The sequence below is a fragment of the Macaca thibetana genome, chromosome 7 (assembly GCF_024542745.1).
Source record: "Macaca thibetana thibetana isolate TM-01 chromosome 7, ASM2454274v1, whole genome shotgun sequence".
NCBI classification, from domain to species: Eukaryota; Metazoa; Chordata; class Mammalia; order Primates; family Cercopithecidae; genus Macaca; species Macaca thibetana.
This window is the reverse complement of record NC_065584.1, coordinates 149,730,779-149,751,653: the sequence shown is the minus strand read 5'-3', so window position 1 is coordinate 149,751,653 and position 20,875 is coordinate 149,730,779. Positions and strand designations below refer to the sequence as shown.

Genomic DNA, 20,875 nt, shown 5'->3' with positions numbered 1-20,875 from the left:
TGGAGTGCAATGGCGTGGTCTCAGATCACGGCAACCTCCACCTCCTGGGTTCAAGCGACTTTCCTGCCTCAGCCTCCCAAGTAACTGGAATTACAGGCATATGCCACTACACCCGGCTAATTTTGTATCTTTAGTAGAGACGGGGTTTCTCATGTTGGTCAGGCTGGTTTGAACTCCCGACCTCAGGTGATCCACCCACCCCAGCCTCCCAAAGTGCTGGGATTACAGGCATTAGCCACCGCACCCGACCTGAGATAGTTTCATTACAATATATGAGGCTATTGATTGAATCTTTGGAAATAGAAATAAAGTGGTCCTAAGATGTTTTTAATTTTCTTTTTTTTAATTTATTTTTGGAGCCATCTCACTGTGTTTCCCTGGCTGGTCTCTAACTCCTGGCCTTAAGAAATCCACCCCAGCCTCCTGAATAGCTGAGATTATAGGCATGAGCCCCCACACCTGGCTCTGCTTCTAGTTTTCAACTGCAGAGCTAAGAAAAACTCCCAAAGTCAGTAACAATTTTCTAGAAAAATGGAAACCACAGGTATTCTTTTTTTCTTTTTTTTTTTTTGAGACAGTGTCTCCCTCTGTCACCAGGCTGGAGTGCAGTGGGGCCATCTTGGCTCACTGCTACCTCTGCCTCCTGGGTTCAAGCGATTCTCCTGCCTCAGCCTCCTGAGTAGCTGGGACTACAGGCACCCACCACCACGCCTAGCTAATTTTTGTATTTTTAGTAGAGACGGGGTTTCACCATGTTGGTCAGGATGGTCTCAATCTCTTGACCTTGTGACCCGCACCCCCAAGCCTCCCAAAGTGCTAGGATTACGGGTGTAAGCCACCACGCCTGGCCACCACAAGTATTCTTGAAGTGCCAACTACATCCCTAGCAAAGCAGAAGGAAAGGTTGCCAGGGTTTGGGAGGACAGTGTTGTCTGGGGAGAAATGTAAATGGAAAGAAAAGAAATGGACATATATAGACCAAGCCCTGAGATTCTGTGACCTTCTTCAATTTCCTGACAACCCCATGGGGAGGTAGTGAGGTTCCCTTGTTGGAGAGAAGATAGAAGCTCAACAGAGATTCTAACTGAGATCTGATTCCAGAGTTCATGCTCTTTCCTCTGCATCCAGGAAAGAGGAGAATTGGAAATACATAAGACAGTTCTTGACCTCCAGGAGTCTGGGCATACTCGGAAGGGAGTACTGGGGCAATGGGCTTTAGGGACTTAGAGGAGAGAATGGTCTCTTGGTCCAGAAGCGCCCAGGTAGTAGAGGTGGGGGAAGGGATATTCTTGGAACAAGACATGTTCCTGGATAGCACCAGTCTGTGATGGAGGGGATGGTAAGGGGTTGAGATTAGGCTAGAGGTGTTTAAATGCCATGCTGGAGAGGTTTGACCTCTAGTCAGTCATAACTTCTGAGCAAAAGCTACAGATACTTTGTTGCTATCTGTTAGTCCAGGTCCCCAGTCCCTTATCAGAAATCCTGGCACTGAATATGTTTCAGGATTCCGATTCTTCCTGATTTTAGAATGGTAAATAATGTGCTGCAATGACAACTAGGCTGAGTCCTATCACAGGTCCCACGAGGCATCAGCCTAAATCTGAAGGCTCTAGGACTAGTGACAGCTTTCAGCAGCACAGCATCAGCCATTCTGTTTCTGTGGAAGTCCTTGCAGCGGTCCACATAGAGGTCCAAGAGCTAGTCTTTGCCCCGAGAAGTGAAAACTTGGGAGTAAAGAGATGAAATCTGTCATGCGCATCCGTGTGAAGAGACCACCAAACAGGCTTTGTGTGAGCAACATGGCTGTTTATTTCACCTGGGTGCAGGCAGGCTGAGTCCGAAAAGAGAGTCAGCAAAGGGAGATAAGGGTGGGGCCGTTTTATAGGATTTGGGTAGGTGAAGGAAAATTACAGTCAAAGAGGGGTTGTTCTCTGATGGGCAGGAGTGGGGGTCACAAGGTGCTCAGTGGGGGAGCTTTTTGAGCCTGGATGAGCCAGGAAAAGGGATTTCACAAGATAATAAGGCAATAAGATAATAAGGCAAGGACTGGCCATTTTCACTTCTTTTGTGGTGGAATGTCATCAGTTAAGGCGAGGCAGGGCATTTGCACTTCTTTTGTGATTCTTCAGTTACTTCAGGCCATTGGGGCGTATAGGTGCGTATAAGTCACAGGGGATGCTTGCAAGTCACAGGGGATGCGATGGCCTGGCTTGGGCTCAGAGGCCTGACAAAATCCACATGGGGTGTGTGCAGGAACTGCTCTGGCCTAAGTGAAGCTCCATTTTCCTCAGAGGCTGGTCTCACTCTTGAGAATGTCATCAACAAAGCTGCCAGGGTTCCAACAAAACATTGTCACACTCTGGGAAACCCAAAGTTGTGCATTCCCCATTTACAGTTCCTCCCAGGCCAGATGCCGTGTACTATGCTGGGTCATTTTCACCTTAAGCAGTGTTGCCTGGTTATGTATGTAGTTGTCATACTACCTTTATCCCGTCTCCAGGGGGACAAGTTAACAGAAGTTAACTAATTCTCACACAGAAGGGAAAAGGCTTTGTATTGTAGCACTTTACCCACATATGCGTATATCATGTATTCAGTCACACCTGCAGTGGGTGGCATGCCATACTCATGGCATGTTAATATTCCTGCAGCAGAATGCATCTATCCTAACAGGAAGGGGATAGGTAAAGATTAAACCTCCATCAGCTCAGGTCAGGTTTGGTACCCAAAGAGTTAAAAAAAAAAAAAAAAACCACCACCACCAAGGCTGGGCATGGTGGTTCAGGCCTGTAATCCCAGCACTTTGGGAGGCCGAGGCAGGCAGATCACTTGAAGTCAGGAGCTCGAGACCCGGCTGGCCAACATGGTGAAACCTCATCTCTACCAAAAAATATGAAAAGTAGACGGGCGTGGTGGCACACGCTTGTAGTCCCAGCTACTCAGGAGGCTGAGGTGGGAGAATTGCTTGAACCCAGGAGGTAGAGGCTGCAATGAGCCAAGATCACACCACTGTTCTCCAGCCTGGGTGACAGAGTGAGACCCTGTCTCAAAAACAAAACAAAACCCCACCAAAAAAAAAAAATACCTTTCAGATTTTAGAGCTTGTAAAGTTTAGTATTATTTGGAAAGGGGATTGTAGACCTATGAATTTCCTCTCAGGAGATCCCTTGAGATGTGCAACAAGTGAATGTTGCCTGCCTTCCCACCAGAGGGCCCCTGACTATCACTGTGTCTGGGATCCTTGCTAATGGAAATTCTTCTGTTGCTTCAGCTCGCAGATGCCAGCAAGTTACCTAACCTGAAAGAACTTCTCCAGTCCTCTGGAGACAACCACAAACGGGCCTGGGACCTGGTGAGCTGGATTTTATCCTCAAAGATCCTGACAATCCACAGTGCAGGGAAGGCAGAGGTGAGACTTTGTTTCCGTTAGGATCACAGACTTTAGGGGCCTAAGGGCTCTAGGACAGCACTGAATCCAGTGGCTCTGAGACTTCCCTGTGTACCAGTGACCTGGGCAGCTTGAGAATGCAGATTCCTGGTCCTTACCTTTAGACTTTCTATTTCTGTGTCTGGAGTCAGGCCCAGGAACTTTCCCACTGGCTGTACAAAGCTGAGTTCTGTCTCATCTCAGCTGTGTGACCTTGAGTAGGTACCAGGTGCATTTCAGTACCTCCACTTCCTCATCTGTAAAATCAGTATGATAATAGTATACTTCCCTCAGGGCACTGACTATGAGAATTGAATGAGTTTTCACACTTTGAATAATGCCTAAGGGCACATACTAAGGGCTTGGTATGTGTTGGGATTCACTTTATTTAACAAGCACCACTGGTAATTCTGATAAGGGTTACCCTGACCATACCTTAAGAAACACTGACCTGGGTCAGTTGTCAGGAGACGGAGTGGCAGAGCTCAAAGGAGTGGAAAACCTCATGCTCTGGGTTCAAATGCCATTTCTATCAAAAAGAGCCTCCTTTTTCCCATTTGTTAATTGAGATACTGATAGTTACCCCCAAGTGGGGCAATGATAAAATGTGTGTCACTCCCTCCAGCACAGTTTCTGTCACAAGTCAGACATTCCATAATTTGGTTTACCTTGCCTGGCTGGGGTCTCCCAGGGACAGGCTGGATGACAAGGACCAGGGTGTAGGACTTGATTCCTGCTCTGGTGCTCTTCCCTTACCCATACCGTTCATCACTTAATTCATTTCAATTTAAGAGTATTCAGTTTTGGCCGGGCGCGGTGGCTCAAGCCTGTAATCCCAGCACTTTGGGAGGCCGAGACGGGCGGATCACGAGGTCAGGAGATCGAGACCATCCTGGCTAACACGGTGAAACCCCGTCTCTACTAAAAAATACAAAAAACTAGCCGGGTGCGGTGGCGGGCACCTGTAGTCCCAACTACTCGGGAGGCTGAGGCAGGAGAATGGCGTGAACCCGGGAGGCAGAGCTTGCAGTGAGCTGAGATCCGGCCACTGCACTCCAGCCTGGGCGGCAGAGCGAGACTCCGTCTCAAAAAAAAAAAAAAAAAAGAGTATTCAGTTTTACAAGCTCCTACCAAAGACACAAATCTTCCATATGTGGCGTAGAATTTGGTACCTTGGATTCTGGTATCTAAGGGACATTCTTCTGTGTTAGATGTTAAAACACCATAAAGAGCCCTGGAGTAGGAGTCAGGAGATCTGTATTCAGGTCCAGGCTGGGTGGCTAATTCCTAGTGAATCTCTGGGTTTCACTGTTGTCATCTGTTGAATTCAAATTTATTCTTTCATTTATTCTTACCTCACTCATGGACATCAAGCACCTACTAGATGTTGGGTGCTAAAGTAGATAAGGCAGTAAATAGCTCCTAGACTTTTGATTGTGGACCGGTTAAATTTCTGCTAAAATGTGGGATATTGGGACCCAGGATTGTCAACTTTTTGTATTGCCCAGTATGTTAGCCTACCATATATCATCATTTTATAAAAGGATATTATAGTACTAAGAAAGGAGGATGGCCTTGACTTCAGAATAAAGAACTGTTCTTCAAAAGAAAGGTACATGGCAACCTTACATCAATATATCTGTTATATTGCCCTTATTTTGCTCATTCAGTCATAATCCAGAGAAAACTTTGCCATAGACTGGCTTTGGTCTGTGACCTATTTGAAAACCACTGGTGGGCGCGGTGGCTCATGCCTATAAATCCCTGCACTTTGGGAGGCCGAAGCAGGCGGGTCATGAGGTCAGGAGTTTGAGGCCAGCCTGGCCAACATAGTGGAACCACATCTCTACTAAAAATACAAAAAATGAGCTGGGCATGGTGGCGGGCGCCTGTAATCCCAGCTACTTGGGAGGCTGAGGCAGGAGAATCGCTTGAAGCCGGGAGTCGAGATCGCGCCACTGCACTCCAGCCTGGGTGACAGTGCGAGACTCTATCTCAAAAAAAAAAAAGAAAAGAAAAGAAAAAAAGAAAACCACTAAAATGGGCCAGGTGTGACCCATTGTCCTGGCTTGTCTTGAGTAACTGGGACTATAGGTGTAAGCATTATGGAGAGGAAATTCACAGGTCTACAGTCCCCATTCCAAATAATACTAAACTCTACAAGATCACGCCTGTAATTCCAGCACTTCGAGGCAGGTGGATCACTTGAGGCCAGGAGTTCGAGACCAGCCTGGCCAACATGTTGAAACCTCGTCTCTAACAAAAATACAAAAATTAGCCAGGCATTGTGGCACATGCCTGTAATTCCAGCTACTTGGGAGGCTGAGGCAGGAGAATCGCTTGAACCTGGGAGGTGGAAGCTGCAGTGAGCCGAGATGGCGCCACTGCACTCTAGGCTGAGAGATAGACTGAGACTCTATCTCAAAAAAAAAAAAAGAAAAAAACCACTTAAATAGACTAGGGGCAGTGGCTTGCGCCTGTAATCCTAGTACTTTGGGAGGCTGAGGTGGGAGTATTGCTTGAGCCTGGGAGTTCAAGACCAGCCTGGGCAACATAGCAAGACCCTCTCTCTATGAAAAAATTAAGAATTAGTTGCACATAATGGTTGTACCTATAGTCCCAGCTACTCAAGAAACTGAAGATAGAGGATTGCTCGAACCCAGGAGTTCAAGGCTGCAATGAGCTATGATCGCACCGCTGCACTCCAGCCTGGGCGACAGAGCCAGATCCTGTCTCAAAAACAACAGCAACAAATGCTGATTGCTTCTCATGATTTTGTGGGTTGGTTGGGTGGTTCTGGGCTTGGCTGGATGAGCTAGGGTGGCCTCACATTTCTGGGGCTTCAGCTGGGATGGCCACCATGCTGGAAGCCTTCCTCTGTGACGCTCATATGCCATAGGAGACAAGCCAGGACAATGGTGAGGGGTTCTCAGCAGCAAACAAGGAAGGACAAGCCCTTCTCAAGTCTGTGTTTGCCATATATATGTTAATGTTCCATTGGCCAAAGCAAGTCACATGGCCAAGCACAGTTTCAAGTGTGGAGAAGTAAGTTCCATCTCTTGATGGGATCTTGATAGAATCCCACCTGCAAAATCACATTGCAGAGGGGTGCATGGACAAGGATGAGAGGGAATTTTTACAATAATCATGAGATAATCATAATCTCATGATTATTGTAAAAATTGAATGCAGGAAATAGATGTAAAAGTGTTAGGAAAATTAGAAGTGATCTCCACTTAGAAGGAGCAATTCATGCTTCTCAGCCTCCTGTAGGGGAAAATATTATTATTTATTATTATTTTTTTAGATGGAGTTTCACTTTTGTTGCCCAGTCTGGAGTGCAGTGATGTGATGTCGGCTCACTGCAACCTCCACCTCCTGGGTTCAAGTGATTCTTGTGCCTCAGCCTCCCAAGTAGCTGGGACTAAAGGGCTGGGACTAAATAGCTGGGACTATTTGGGACTATAAAGTCCCAAGTAGCTGGCACTAAAATTAGCCACCACACCTGGCTAATTTTGTATTTTTAGCAGAGATGGGGTTCACTATGTTGGTCAGGCTGGTCTCAAACTCCTGACCTCAGATGATCCACCCGCCTCGGCCTCCCAAAGTGTTGGGATTACAGGCATGAGCCACCGCACCCGGCCGGGAAAAAATGTTATTAAAGGAAAGCAGTCTTGTGCTATAAGCTCTGAGTTTGCTTATGTCTCTATCCTCATGAAACCTGTTGTTCTCATGAGCAGAGTCTATGGGAGTTAAGCCTGAGGGTTTAGGGGGCTATTTTTGCAGCACATTTACCAGCTCCCCAAATAAAATTTTGACCCTCTTCATGTTTTCAAGTTTGAAAAGATCCAAAAGCTGACTGGGGCTCCTCACACGCCTGTTCCCGCACCGGATTTCCTGTTTGAAATTGAGTACTTTGACCCAGCCAACGCCAAATTTTATGAGACCAAAGGAGAACGAGACCTAATCTATGCCTTTCATGGTAGTCGCCTAGAAAACTTCCATTCCATTATCCACAATGGCCTGCACTGCCATCTGAACAAGGTGGGGCCTAAGGGACACCCTGCTGATGTGGGGAAGTAGGGATGGAGGTGGGAGAGTGGGGAGGGGGAGATTCAGAACCCTAGGAGTTTGCAGGTGGGGTGTAGAGGTGGGGGGGGTGGGTAGGTTTACTAACACCTTCTGGCTCAAAATGTGGTCTGCAGACCAGCAGTAGCAGCATCACCTGGAAGCCTGTGAAAATGCAAAACTTGGGCACACTCTAGACCTTCTGAATCAGAACCTGCATTTTAACAAGATCTCTAGGTGATTCCTGCACTGGTTATAGTTTGAGAAGCATCGATTTAAAGATAGTTCCCGACCTTGGCTGCATATTTAGAATCACTCGGGGAGCTTTTAAAAATCCCAGATGCTTGGTGGCTCACGCCTGTAATCCCAGCACTTTGGGAGGCTGAGGGAGTTCAAGACTAGCCTGGCCAACGTGGTGAAACCCCATCTCTAATAAAAATACAAAAGTTAGCCAGGCATGGTGGTGGGTGCCTGTAGTCCCAGCTACTCAGGAGGCTGAGGCAGGAGAATCGCTTGAACCTGAGAGGCAGAGGTGGCAGTGAACTGAGATCATGGCATTGCATTCCAGCCTAGGTGACAGAGCGAGACTCCATCTCAAAAAAAATAAAAAATAAAAAATCCCAGATGCCTGGCTGCATCCCAGACAGATTAAATCAGAATCTCCGAGTGGAGCACAGGCATCAGTTGCTTCAAAAGCTCTCCAGGTGATCCCAATGTGTAACCAACCCTAGCTCCTCTGTGTGTTCCCTGGACCAGCAGCATCTTCATCACCTGGTAGCTTGTTGGAAGTGCATAGCTCAAGCCCCAGACCACCTGAACGGAATCCACACTTTAACAAGGTCCCCAGGTGATTTGTATGCACACTGAAGTTTGAGAAGCACTTTCCTTGGGGGCCACACTCCAGGAAATCAGCCCTTGGAGAAACCGAAGGATATGCCAAGATGCACTGAGCAGAGGTCCTTTCCCTCCCGGCTTGAGCTTCTTTTTTCCCATTTTTATGAGTCAAAACAGATTCACCTACCCACTTCTCTGCAGGCCTTTATTTTACCCTTCAGGCATAGGAGGAGCATTACAGACAGTCCCTGGAGCTACAGAGACTTATTTAGCAATTCTATGGCCCTGAGGTAAATTAAACTCTCTGAGCCTCAGGTTCTTCATCTGTGAAAAAGGACACCATTACCCTCCTTCTCATATGTCAGAGGATTGAAACAGTTCATATATGCAAAGGGCTCTTTGTGTACTAAGTACCAAGGAAGAGGTTGCTGCTTTTATATGCTGATGGATGGGCACCTAGGGTAGTTGGAGGAGCTTCAGGCCTTTCCCCCAGTCATGGCAGTATCTGCCTTGTCTGTGACGAGTTGGCTCCATGAGCCATGGGCTCAGTTGTGGCTGCTGCCGCCCTGAGACTGGAGACATTTCCCTGTTGTATCTGATTAATGTCGTTGGGTTTTGCTAAGGATGACGGGCTTGTTAGTGTAAAAGGATGACAGTTAGTCACTGTCTCTCAGTCCACCACTGGCTGTCAGCGTACCATTATGTCCAGGGTACTGGAATCCAGGGGGCTTCCCCATTACACTGGTGCTAGCCTGGAAAAGTTGCCTGCGGATTACACTCTTGTACACTAAACCTTCATTTCAGTGCCCCAAGGAGTTTGCTGCTTACAGGCATCTTATAAAAATGCTTTGGTAAAGCATATCAATCCTCTTATGGCCTCCTCTGCCTGGGTTTTCAATGAAGGGCTTGCTTGAGGGAGTCCATCTGCCAGTTGATACTGATACTGTTTTCATGGCAGAGATACACCGAGCTTCCCACTCTTGTGCACCACTGCTCATGGCAGCCTTGCATGGGGTTCTCAAGGAAGGGTGAACACATGATGGCATAAGCAGAGAATGGATGTGGGGTCAGATCAGAGGGCGTCCAGTGTCATTGGAGAAGGTCTGTGTCAGCTTTTGAGAGATGGAGACCCTGCCTAACTTGGCAAAGAGCTTCCCAAAGGCCAAGCAAAGGTTTGTTTCATTTCTCCTAAGCTTCATTTAACAGATTTAGGATTTTGGAAGCCTGGTGCCACTGAAAAGAACATTTCTCAATTCCAGAGCATAAGATATTCTTTTTTTTTTTTTTTTTTTTTTTTTTTTTTTTTTTGAGACGGAGTCTCGCTCTGTTGCCCAGGCTGGAGTGCAGTGGCCGGATCTCAGCTCACTGCAAGCTCCGCCTCCCGGGTTCATGCCATTCTCCTGTCTCAGCCTCCTGAGTAGCTGGAACTACAGGCGCCCGCCACCTCGCCCGGCTAGTTTTTTGTGTATTTTAGTAGAGACGGGGTTTCACCGTGTTAGCCAGGATGGTCTCGATCTTCTGACCTTGTGATCCGCCCGTCTCGGCCTCCCAAAGTGCTGGGATTACAGGCTTGAGCCACCGCGCCCGGCCAAGATATTCTTCTGTGAGCTATTCAAGTCCGCTTATCATCTTGAGATACTGATCGTGTGGCCCAGGGATAGCAGATGAATTTCAACTTGAGTGTCAGTGTCCATTCATTGGTAGCAGCTACCTGGAATGTTCAGTTGAGGATTCTGGATCATTAGGAATAAGTGCCATGCTTGATATTACTGTGTTGGAGATTGTGGTTGATTATTGGTCATCTACCATGGGCAAAGATGTGTTCACTATGCCTGCTGTAGCCTCAAGTTATAGGTCCTTCACCTGGCATGCTTCCTCATGGAGGGCACCACTAGGGAGATGCTGCCTAGATTTTTAGATGTTTTCTTGGTCAACACCAATACAAAGAGTAAGACGTACCTTGCCCTGCATGTAGGCCTCCCTCATTTGGTTGTAGTTTCTGGTCTAAGAGACTCATTTCTTTTTTTTTTTTTTTTTGAGATGGAGTCTCGCTCTGCCGCCCAGGCTGGAGTGCTGTGGCCGGATCTCAGCTCACTGCAAGCTCCGCCTCCCGGGTTTACGCCATTCTCCTGCCTCAGCCTCCCGAGTAGCTGGGACTACAGGCGCCCGCCACCTCGCCCGGCTAGTTTTTTGTATTTTTTTAGTAGAGACAGGGTTTCACCGTGTTAGCCAGGATGATGTCAATCTCCTGACCTTGTGATCCACCCGTCTCGGCCTCCCAAAGTGCTGGGATTACAGGCTTGAGCCACCGCGCCCAGCCTGAGACTAATTTCTAATGTATTTATTTTTAATTTTTGTTTTTCTTTATTTGTGAGAGACTCATTTATTTTCCAAGTAATGACTCAGATTACCTCCCTTCTCAGGTGGGACCCCTTCCCTGTACCTAAGGGTGTGACTTTGCATTTCAAGCCCATCAGAGTAACCATGCTTACTGCATTCATGTAACAGGAATTACTTTATATACTAGAACATAAAAGCCTGCAATGGAGTACTGGCCCCTCATTTATTTACATGTGCCAGGTGTCCCACTCTTTTATGTATATTGCCTCATTTAATCCTCACTGGCAACCTTGTAAAGGAGCTACTAGTAACATTATTTTGTAGATCTAGAAACTGAGACACAGAGAGTTTATATAACTTGCCACTTGCTGGAGGATTCAAACCGAGGTCGGTTTGGATGCTTATACCTATGCTTTTCTCACTCAGCCTTGACCACAAGGAACTGCTAGTTTGCCAGGCCAGATGGCCAAATCCACAATCAGTTAAACTGTTGTCAGGCAGGAATGTGTTTAGTAATAACCCTAAGAAGATATCACAGGATTATTTGATCCTGTGTCTTGTTGGGGGACAAAGGTGGGGGTTATAAATTCTGTGTTTACAACTCTTGAAGAGAGACCTGTGTTGTCTTGTCGTGCCGCTGTACATTCACCCATCTGTGTTTCTTTTCCATTGGCCTTGCTATTGCAGACATCCTTGTTCGGAGAGGGGACCTACCTCACCAGTGACTTGAGCCTGGCCCTCATATACAGCCCCCACGGCCACGGGTGGCAGCACAGCCTCCTTGGCCCCATCCTTAGCTGTGTGGCCGTGTGTGAGGTCATTGACCATCCGGACGTCAAGTGCCAAACCAAGAAGAAGGGTGAGTGAGCACTTGGCCCAGACCTGGGTTACAGGCCTCTGTTGGGTGTGCAGGCTCTTGCTGGCCCAGCTGTTGGGTAGAGCACCCATTGCATGCCCAAGGGTTGGGTTGGATCCAGGGCAGTGCCGGACAGAGTCCTGCCCAGGGAGTGAGCAGTTTTCTTAGAGATTGAACACACAATGGAGACCATTCGCTACAAGGGGGTAGGTAGGGGGTGCCAGGTAAGGAGGCTGATGAGGTCCACAGAGACAGCTCAGAGGAAGTGGTAATCATGGTGGGTCCAAACAGCCAGGGAAAGCTTTGCGGGAGGAGGAGAGATTTTATGTTTTTAAAAAAGTGAATGATGAGGCCAGAGCATGGGCCCCTTGAAGGTAGGAATGAGGTCTCATTCATTTTTGGGCACCTGGTATCAGCAGAAAGCCTTGGTACGTACTTGATATTCAACAAATATTTGCTAAATGAAGCAAAGGGCGCTGGGTCCAGACCCTCCAATCTACACTGGCGTGTGCCAGAGCCCTCCAGGATGTGAAGGGCAGCCAAGGCGCTGCGGAGTCCTGGGCTCTCCAGAGTGATGACTAGCCAGCTACCTCCTCCCACTCCCCTACTGTGTCCCTGAGACTGTTCGCCTTGTCTCCCCCCACCACTGTGTGGCTCTCCTCAAAGGCAGAAGAGTTACAGAACTGTCATTCCAGTCTCCAGAGCTGGCTTATTGGGGCCAGGCACAGTGGCTCACGCCTGTAATCCCAGCACTTTGGGAGGCCAAGTCGGGCGGATCACCTGAGGTCAGAAGTTCGTGACCAACCTGGCCAACGTGGTGAAACACCCTCTCTACTAAAATAAAAACATGAGCCGGGTGTGGTGGCATGTGCCTGTGGTCCCAGCTACTTGGGAGACTGAGGCATGAAACTCACTTGATCCCAGGAGGCAGAGGTTGCAGTGAGCCAAGATTGTGCCACTGCACTCTAGCCTGGGCAACAGAGCAAGACTTCAAAAAAAAAAAAAAAAAAAGAAAGATCTGGCTTGTTGGTTCCAAGAGAATTCAGAAAACTGTTCTGGCCTCTAACGTAAAACAACTGGAATTCTGAGATGCAGGCCCAGGTCTGACACCACCCTCCAAACCAGACGGCATGGATATTTGCATTTATAATTCTTAGGAAGTTTGCAAACCGTGACATTAAACAACAAAATCTTCCAACCTCTGCTGTCACGCAGCTTTGGTCGTCTTTGTTTTTTGTAGAGCTTTTTTGTGTTATTAAAAGAAAAGAGTTATTTGTTTGTTTTAAAACAAGTCTTGGTACGAAGGGTGGAAGAGAAATGTTCTAAGAACCTCAAATCCAGAATGGTTCATTTAAAATGCCTGTTAAGGCCGGGTGTAATCCCAGCACTTTGGGAGGCTGAGGCAGGCCAATCACCTGAGGTGTCAGGAGTTTGAGACCAGCCTGGCCAACATGGTGAAAACCCGTTTTTTTTTTTTTTTTTTTTTTGAGACAGAGTCTCGTTCTGTCGCCCAGGCTGGAGTGCAGTGGCCAGATCTCAGCTCACTGCAAGCTCCTCTCCCGGGTTCACGCCATTCTCCTGCCTCAGCCTCCCGAGTAGCTGGGACTACAGGCGCCCGCCACCTCGCCTGGCTAGTTTTTTGTATTTTTTTTAGTAGAGACGGGGTTTCACCGTGTTAGCCAGGATGGTCTCGATCTCCTGACCTTGTGATCCGCCCGTCTCGGCCTCCCGAAGTGCTGGAATTACAGGCTTGAGCCACTGCGCCCGGCCGAAACCCCGTTTCTACTGAAAATACAAAAATTAGCCGGGAGTGGTGGCAGGCGCCTGTAATCCCAGCTTCTTGGAAGGCTGAGGCACAAGAATTGCTTGAACCTGGGAGGTGGATGTTGTAGTAAGCCAAGACTGCGATGTTGCACTCCAGCCTGGACAACAAAAGTGAGACTCCATCTCAAAAAGAAAAAAAAAAGAGATATACATATATATATATATGTATAAAATGCTGTTAAGAAGCGTGTTCAGATCAAGTCCTGTTCCTAGCTCCCAGTCCCAGCGTATTTCTTTGCTATGGCCATCAATTGGCTTCTTCCTTCTGCTCTCCCCGCTCAGTTGAGCTTTGTTTTTTCTTCCTTCTTTCTCTTATATTTTCCTACTCCTTTTTTCCGCCTCCCATTTGCCTGCCTGCCAGATTCTCTAGTTTTTTCAGTGCTGCTTTATGCACACACAGGTCTGTTCCTCAGCCTGCCGGGCCTTCTTCCCCCTCAGCACCAGGAGGCTTGACTTACTTCTATTCATAATGTGCTTCCTTAGTTCTATTTCCCCCCAGTGAAGGTGTGTTTTACTCTCCTTATTCAGATTCCAAGGAGATAGACCGCAGACGAGCGAGAATCAAACATAGTGAAGGGGGAGACATCCCTCCCAAGTACTTTGTGGTCACCAATAACCAGCTCCTGCGAGTGAAGTACCTCCTGGTGTATTCACAGAAGCCACCCAAGAGGTAAGGTCCAGGAGAACAACTAATGGCTGTATTCAGAGTGCTGACTTTCTTAGTTGTTGTAGGTATCAGCCTCCCCTCCCCCAGCCTTAGACTTCCGCTAGGGGTTAAGTATGTAAAGCACCATGCTGGACACAGTGAGGGGTGAGAGATAAGAGCTGAAGAAGATGTGGTCTCAACCCTAAGAGGACTATATTCCAGTGAGAAGAGAGAAAGATTGGTAAACACAAATAGCATGAGGGACTGACTGAGTCCAAATTGGCTGCCCTAAACAGTGTGGCCCCTTAGCCACTAGGCCCATGATTGCAGTCTGAGACCCACCAATGAGGTTAAGCTGAGAGGCAGGGCAGTAACTGGACACTGGGTGGGATTGTGCACAGGCTGGCTCAGTAGCTTCCCACAGTGGCTGCTGAACCACCGACTGCCCCTCTCTGGACCTGAGATGCTTCATCTTTATCTCTAAAATGAGAGCATTGAACTCAATAGCAGATGTGGGCCTTCAGACCTTATCAGCTTTGGCGGATGCCTAGTTCCATCTCTGCAGTGTGGGAGTATGTGTGGGGCTCACCAGGGTTTGGGGCCACTCTTGAGATTTTGTTGCATTGTTGGAATCCATGCTGGTGCTTCTTGCAGGGGCCAGCAGCAGGTGAGTAGATATGACAGGAGAAGGGGTCACTTTAAATAATCCCCACTCCTGCTTGTACACACCAGTGGTTTCCATACTTCCAGACTTCATAAACCAGTAAAGTCTCCTCTAGACCCCTGCCCAAATTTGGGAAATCGACATAAGTTGCCTGGGTCCGGGTGACATCATGCTTTGGTTTAAAATCATCTGACTTTTTATCCTTGAAAATTCCATTCCTTTCCCACTTCTCCCTGGAGCCTCTCTTTAGTGCACACTTGGGTGGTTTAGATCATCTCCTAGTGGGCCAAAGAGGATTTCCCCAGCTTGGATTTATATCTGCATGTGTCTAAAAGTGAAAAGACTTTAGCTAAATAACCTGCCACCTGCCATCATCTGGGCAGACACCCTGAGCTAGGTCATTGTTATAGATATCAAGATGGGTTGTAAATGGTAAAAGAGGAGCTGCAAACGGGAAGATCAGGATGAGCTCATTGCATAGCTGTCTTTGCGCATTTAGAAAATATCCTGTTGAAAGGCGTGTCAGTGCCCGGGCAAACAGCCCCAGGTTTCTTGAGCGAGGAGGCACGAAGCTTCATTTCATGGCTCAGGCAGAGGATTAAATTCATCATTTTGTCTTCTTTGAGCCAGACTTGTTGTACACACTTTAAAAAAAAATGTTTTTCTCTTTTTGCCAACACCACTCTTTTTTCCCTCTTAAACAGGGCTTCGAGCCAGCTCTCCTGGTTTTCCAGCCATTGGTTTACTGTCATGATATCCCTGTATCTGCTGCTGCTGCTCATAGTGAGTGTCATCAACTCCTCTGCTTTCCAACACTTTTGGAATCGTGCAAAAAGATAATCTTTCTGGGCCTGGTGTGGGGGCTACCTCAACTATGTGCCTTATGGTAACTTGTTCTGTACCTCCTATGCCTCATGTCCAGCTGGGTTGAGCCTAGGGGCCAACAGTTGGGGAACCACAGGACAATTTTCGTATGTCCTAAATGTATCGATTGCCTTTGATGATGTTCCTAGCCACACTCCAGTCAACGGGGACTACTAGTCCCTCACTCTTAGGTTTTAGGGGAGCGCTTCCATCTGCTCCTTCTTAAACTGTCCTAGGGAGTTGGCTTTTCAGCCAGGGCCAAAGGAAAAAGCCCTGCTGCATTTAAAAACAAAGTGTCCAAGCTGTCAGTGGTGTGTTTACAATCTCTGCTGGCGGAGGTTGGCCCTTTCTCTAATGCCTTCTGGAAGGCGGAAAATGTGGGAACTATAAATCACTAGGCGGTTGCCTTGTTTTGACTTGAGACACCCAAGAGGAACAGTCATGTTTCTCATAAAAATCAGTGGGATCATTTTTGAATTCCATCAGCCTTTGTATGTGAGTGCAAAACATTTTAACAGTTTTCTCAAATCAACAAACAGCCTTCTCCTAGAGCTGTACCTCCCTGCCTCCCCAAAAAACTATGGATGGGAAAGAAGGGAGTTAGGGGCCTGACAAAAAATACAGACTGAATGAGCAACTCAAGTCATCTTTTTCTAAAAATTACCAACTGCTGATTACAGCTGAAATGGAACCAAGTGTTTGTTTTCTGATTTTTTTTTTTTAATAGCTGTTTGACAAATTAGTCTTTGTGAGCTGAGTAAAAGGGGAAATTTCTAAACCTAGTGCACTGTTTGGCCAGTGTCCACAGCCTCTTTCCTGGCTGTGTTTTAAAGAAAGGGATTTGAACTATAGGCTTGCCTCCTGTTCTCATTCTCACAAAGCTGCCTTGACTGTGGCCTGCAACCACGAGTGCCATGCTTTCAGGCCTTCTGTGGCCAACTGGCCTTCGAGATAGAGGCCTGCCTCAGTGTGCCACAGAACCATGTGAATGGAGCCTCCTTCAGAGGGGGTCACAGGTCTTTGGGACTCAACCTGGGCTTTAATGTGTAGGAAAAGCCTTCTGGCCACCCAGAGAGCCAGAGCCCTGCTTGCTGTATTCTCTGCTCCCTTCTTCCTGCTGGGTTTTAGCCATAATAGAGCCCTGTACAATTTGGGAGTGAGATTTCTGCAAAGAAGGTGAAAAATAATTTTTCTATAATTTGTAAAGTTGTGAAAGAGCCACTACCACAGTTTTTACATTGATTATTGGAACATTTCAAAATAAATAAAGATATTTTCTTAATGATTTAAGTTGCCTTTGTGAATGCTTTCAGCCTCAGCATGAGTCTGCCCTGTATGCCTTATCGTTAAAAACCTTATCTTCCATCCTTCCTTGTTCAAACTAGCTTTTTGCTGGAGAGCATATATCACCAGGATATGATATTAGGAGGTGTTGGATTTCTAGTTAACGACTTAACAAACTGAGTACCTACTGCATGCTAGGCACTAGGAATATGAGCAGGATCAAAGTCAGAAAGCCCCTGCTTTCACAGAGCTGCCAGCCTGGCAAGGTGGGCAGATGGACAAACATTTCAAGAGTGAAGTTGGGAGTTTATGGTATTATAAAGTTGAGGGAAATACTTGGCAAGAAGTCCTAACATGGTCTAGGGTCAGAAAATACTCAGGTGACACATGTAACATTGCAAGGCACCTTACTATACTGATCAATTTTCACAATAGGCCTTATCCACTTTTTTTTTTTTTTTTTTTTTTTGAGACGGAGTCTCGCTCTGTCACCCAGGCTGAAGTGCAGTGGTGCGATCTTGGCTCACTGCAACCTCTGCCTCCCAGGTTCAAGCAGTTTTCCTGCCTTAGCCTCCCTGTAGCTGGGATTACAGGCACACGCCACCATGCCTGGCTAATTTTTGTATTTTTTTTTTTTTTTTTTTTTTTTTTTTTTGAGACGGAGTCATGCTCTGTCGCCCAGGCTGGAGTGCAGTGGCCGGATCTCAGCTCACTGCAAGCTCCGCCTCCCGGGTTCACGCCATTCTCCTGCCTCAGCCTCCCAAGTAGCTGGGACTACAGGCGCCCGCCACTTCGCCCGGCTAGTTTTTTTTTGTATTTTTTAGTAGAGACGGGGTTTCACCGTGTTAGCCAGGATGGTCTCGATCTCCTGACCTCGTGATCCGCCCGTCTCGGCCTCCCAAAGTGCTGGGATTACAGGCTTGAGCCACCGCGCCCGGCCAATTTTTGTATTTTTATTTTCTTTCTTTCTTTTTTTTTTTTTTTTGAGATGGAATCTCACTCTGTCACCCAGGCTAGAGTGCAGTGGTGCAATCTCGGCTAACTGCAACCTCCGGCTCACTGCAACCTCTGCCTCCTGGGTTCAAGCGATTCTCCTGCCTTAGCCTCCTGAGTAGCTGGGATTATAGGCACATGCCACCGCACTCGGCTAATTTTTGTGTTTTTAGTAGAGATAGGGTTTTTCCATGTTAGCCAGGCTGGTCATGACCTCCTGGCCTCAAGTGATCTGCTCACCTTGGCCTCCCAAAGTACTGGGATTACAGGTGTGAGCCACCATGCCTGGCCATTTTTATATTTTTAGTAGAGACATGGTTTTGCCTTGTTGACCAGGCTGGTCTCGAACTTCTGACCTCAAGTGATCCACCCTCAGCCTCCCAATTATAGGTGTGAGCCACCATGTCCAGCCAGTCCCAGAGAATTTAATAGCTTGCCCAAGGTTTTATTGCTAGGATGTGGCAGAGCGGGGAGTTGAACCTGGCAGACTGATTTCAGTGTCAATCACATAACCAGTCTCCTTCCCCCAGAGGAATTGGTTCTAGGCTAAACAGTGGAGGAAAAATGTTTCAGGCAGTAGGAACAGCACATGCAAAGACCTGAAGTTCTTGCAGAAGCTAAAAGCAGGCGGGTTGTAAAGGAAGAGGCAGTGATGAGAAATCAGGCTGAAGATGTAGGCAGGGACCAGATCTTGAAAGACTTTAAAAACTGTGGGCAGAGGAAAGCTATTAGAAGGTTCTAAGCAAGGAAATGATGAGATACGGTTTTTAGAAGAATCACTGTAGCTGGTGGTTGGAGAACAGATCTAGGATTACTTTGAGGATTAAAAGGATTGATGCTTTTGTAGTGCCCAGTGCAGAGTAAATCACTGATAAGTATCAGTTGCTGCTATTATTATTACTTATTTTTAAGGGCCCAACAGAGCAGAGAGCCTGCAAAGGAGACAGTAGTAGTGACCAGAGAAATAGGAGGAGACTGAGATAGCAAAGTGTCATGGAAGCCAAAGAGGAGGGCTAGATGAGCAGTGTCAAAAGGTGCTGAGAAACCAGGGTTATACCTGAGAAGTGTCTGTTAGATTTACTGGATTGGAGATATTGGCAAACTCAGCAGGAACAGTTTCAGTGGAGTTCAGTATAGGGGATGTGGACAAAGTCAGACTGCATAGATGGGAAGTTTTTGCAGTTTCCAGGAATTCTCTGCTCCCCGAGACCTGGCCATATGTCTCAAGTGAAGAACCCCTGCTTTGGCTTGACTCTGCTGTCACATTAGCTTACTTCTAGAGAGCAGGGCTGAGGAGTGGGCCTCTCATTCTGGCAATATTTGTTTCAAACCTAGCCTTGTCTTTTTTTTCCTGAATTTTCTGCTCCACCCCATATATCCCACCTCCAACCCTCCTCCCCGCAAAAAGAAGAAATGGTAACGCAATACCTGATATGACTGTGGGCACAGAGGATACATAAAGAATTGTCTTGCCCTCCAGGAGCTCCAGGGTTAGTGGAGGGACATGAGGTAGCAGGTACGTTTTGATATAGGGGAAGGAAAACTCTGGAGTCTAGAGGGTTTGAGTGGGCAGGAGGGAAGACTAGGGCAGGGCCACGTTATGACTTCCATGGGTCCTGGGCACTTTTGCCTTTCTGGGCCCCCTTTCCTCCACAAAAAACTCTTTAAAATTATATTTTATTACTGCATTGATATAAAGATGAATATATTAATATGTACTAAACCATTTTCTTCCACTTAAAAGTTTTTTTCTTCTAATTTTAAAAGAAGTCAAAACATTTTTGCAATGTGGGCCTTAGGCACTGTGCCTCCTCTGTCTAATGGATGAGTTAGCGCTGGACTAGTGTACTAGGGGATAGTGTGAGACCTCTGGGTACCTGGGAATGGAGAAGCAGGAAGGAGACAAGCCCTACACAAGACTGAACATTCTATTTAGCACCAACCCTAAATCTCAGAGAGATCCCATAGGCCAAGCCGCTCTGGGAAAGGTAAAAGTGGTTTAGTTGGAGCCACCTCATAGGGGCCCCCAGCTGCCTTAGGTCTTGTGAAAAGCAACCCCATCTGTCCTCTGTCACTAATGCCATTGTAAGGGGGAACCTCTCACAGGTGAGGTCCTCGCTTCTGAAAATGTGCAGCATCCCATGAGCTGTCAGTTTCTACCAGAAAGGGAAAGAGTTTTGCTCTATGGGAATAAGTGCACGTGTGTATGAGAGAGAGAGAGAGTAGGGGAAGTGGTTCCATGTCATTTCTGTTCATTTCATTAAACACTGATTGCCTACAAAACCGGGAGAGAGGTGGAGAGTTTGTGATTTAAACAGCCTGATTCAGATATTTTTCTTGAGAACGTGGCCCCATTGCATCTGAGCCCATTCCTGCTAAGCCCAGGAGGTTTGTGTTGGCATGGAGTCAGCAGCATTCATCCCGTTGCCATGGTGATTCTTAGGCCCTGGGGCTGGATTTAGCTCACACAAAAACAGGACCACACCCCTCTAAGCCCCCTCCATGGCCCCCACTTTTCTCTCTCCCCACTACCCTCCTCTCCACTGTGCCCCACCTCATGAGTTTTCCATCTCTTGGCCTTTGTTTATTTTTGCCTTTGTCAATCTCCTGCCTCTGGATGGGTTTCTGTGTGTTTCCAAACTGTCTGGAGCTGTGCACCATGGAGACAGTGTCCTGGGCTGCCTCTAGCCCTGATCTGGTTAGAATAAGCCCCTCTCCTTTGCATGCATCTCCAACCTGACATTTGGAGCATCCAAAACAAATCATGACATTCCCAAGTAAAGATAGAAACCACCATCTCCACCCACTCTGGCTGGTGCTGTTGTCCACTGGAAAGGGTTTTTTGAAAATTTCCAGTGTTCTGCTGTAGTGCCCATATACTGCAGCCCTGAAAAGGGGAAGCAACATTTATTGAATACTTACTTTATATCAGCCACTGGGCTAGACTTTGCTTGTGTTAAAAATCTGGAAATTAGGCCGGGCGCGGTGGCTCACACCTGTAATCCCAGCACTTTGGAAGGCCGAGGCGGGTGGATCACCTGAGGTCAGGAGATCGAGACCATCCTGGCCAACATG

At 47.2% G+C, this 20,875-nt stretch overlaps 1 protein-coding gene and 1 long non-coding RNA gene across 4 annotated transcripts in view; both read left to right on the top strand.

Moving 5' to 3' along the window:
- Positions 1 to 16,808, top strand: part of PARP16 (poly(ADP-ribose) polymerase family member 16) — a 31,752-nt gene extending 14,944 nt beyond the window's left edge. Inside the window, exons 3-7 of one of the 2 annotated variants that reach the window (XM_050796015.1) lie at positions 3,272 to 3,409; positions 7,265 to 7,471; positions 11,357 to 11,528; positions 13,878 to 14,019; positions 15,364 to 16,808. In XM_050796015.1, coding sequence (XP_050651972.1) covers positions 3,272 to 3,409; positions 7,265 to 7,471; positions 11,357 to 11,528; positions 13,878 to 14,019; positions 15,364 to 15,499 — 795 coding nt within the window. In that variant the 3' untranslated portion in view covers positions 15,500 to 16,808. The remainder of the gene's footprint in view (positions 1 to 3,271; positions 3,410 to 7,264; positions 7,472 to 11,356; positions 11,529 to 13,877; positions 14,020 to 15,363) is intronic. The other variant, XM_050796017.1, reaches the window with a different exon arrangement.
- Positions 1 to 20,875, top strand: part of LOC126958022 (uncharacterized) — a 182,751-nt gene that overhangs the window by 39,604 nt on the left and 122,272 nt on the right. The gene's annotated exons all lie outside the window — the stretch shown is intronic.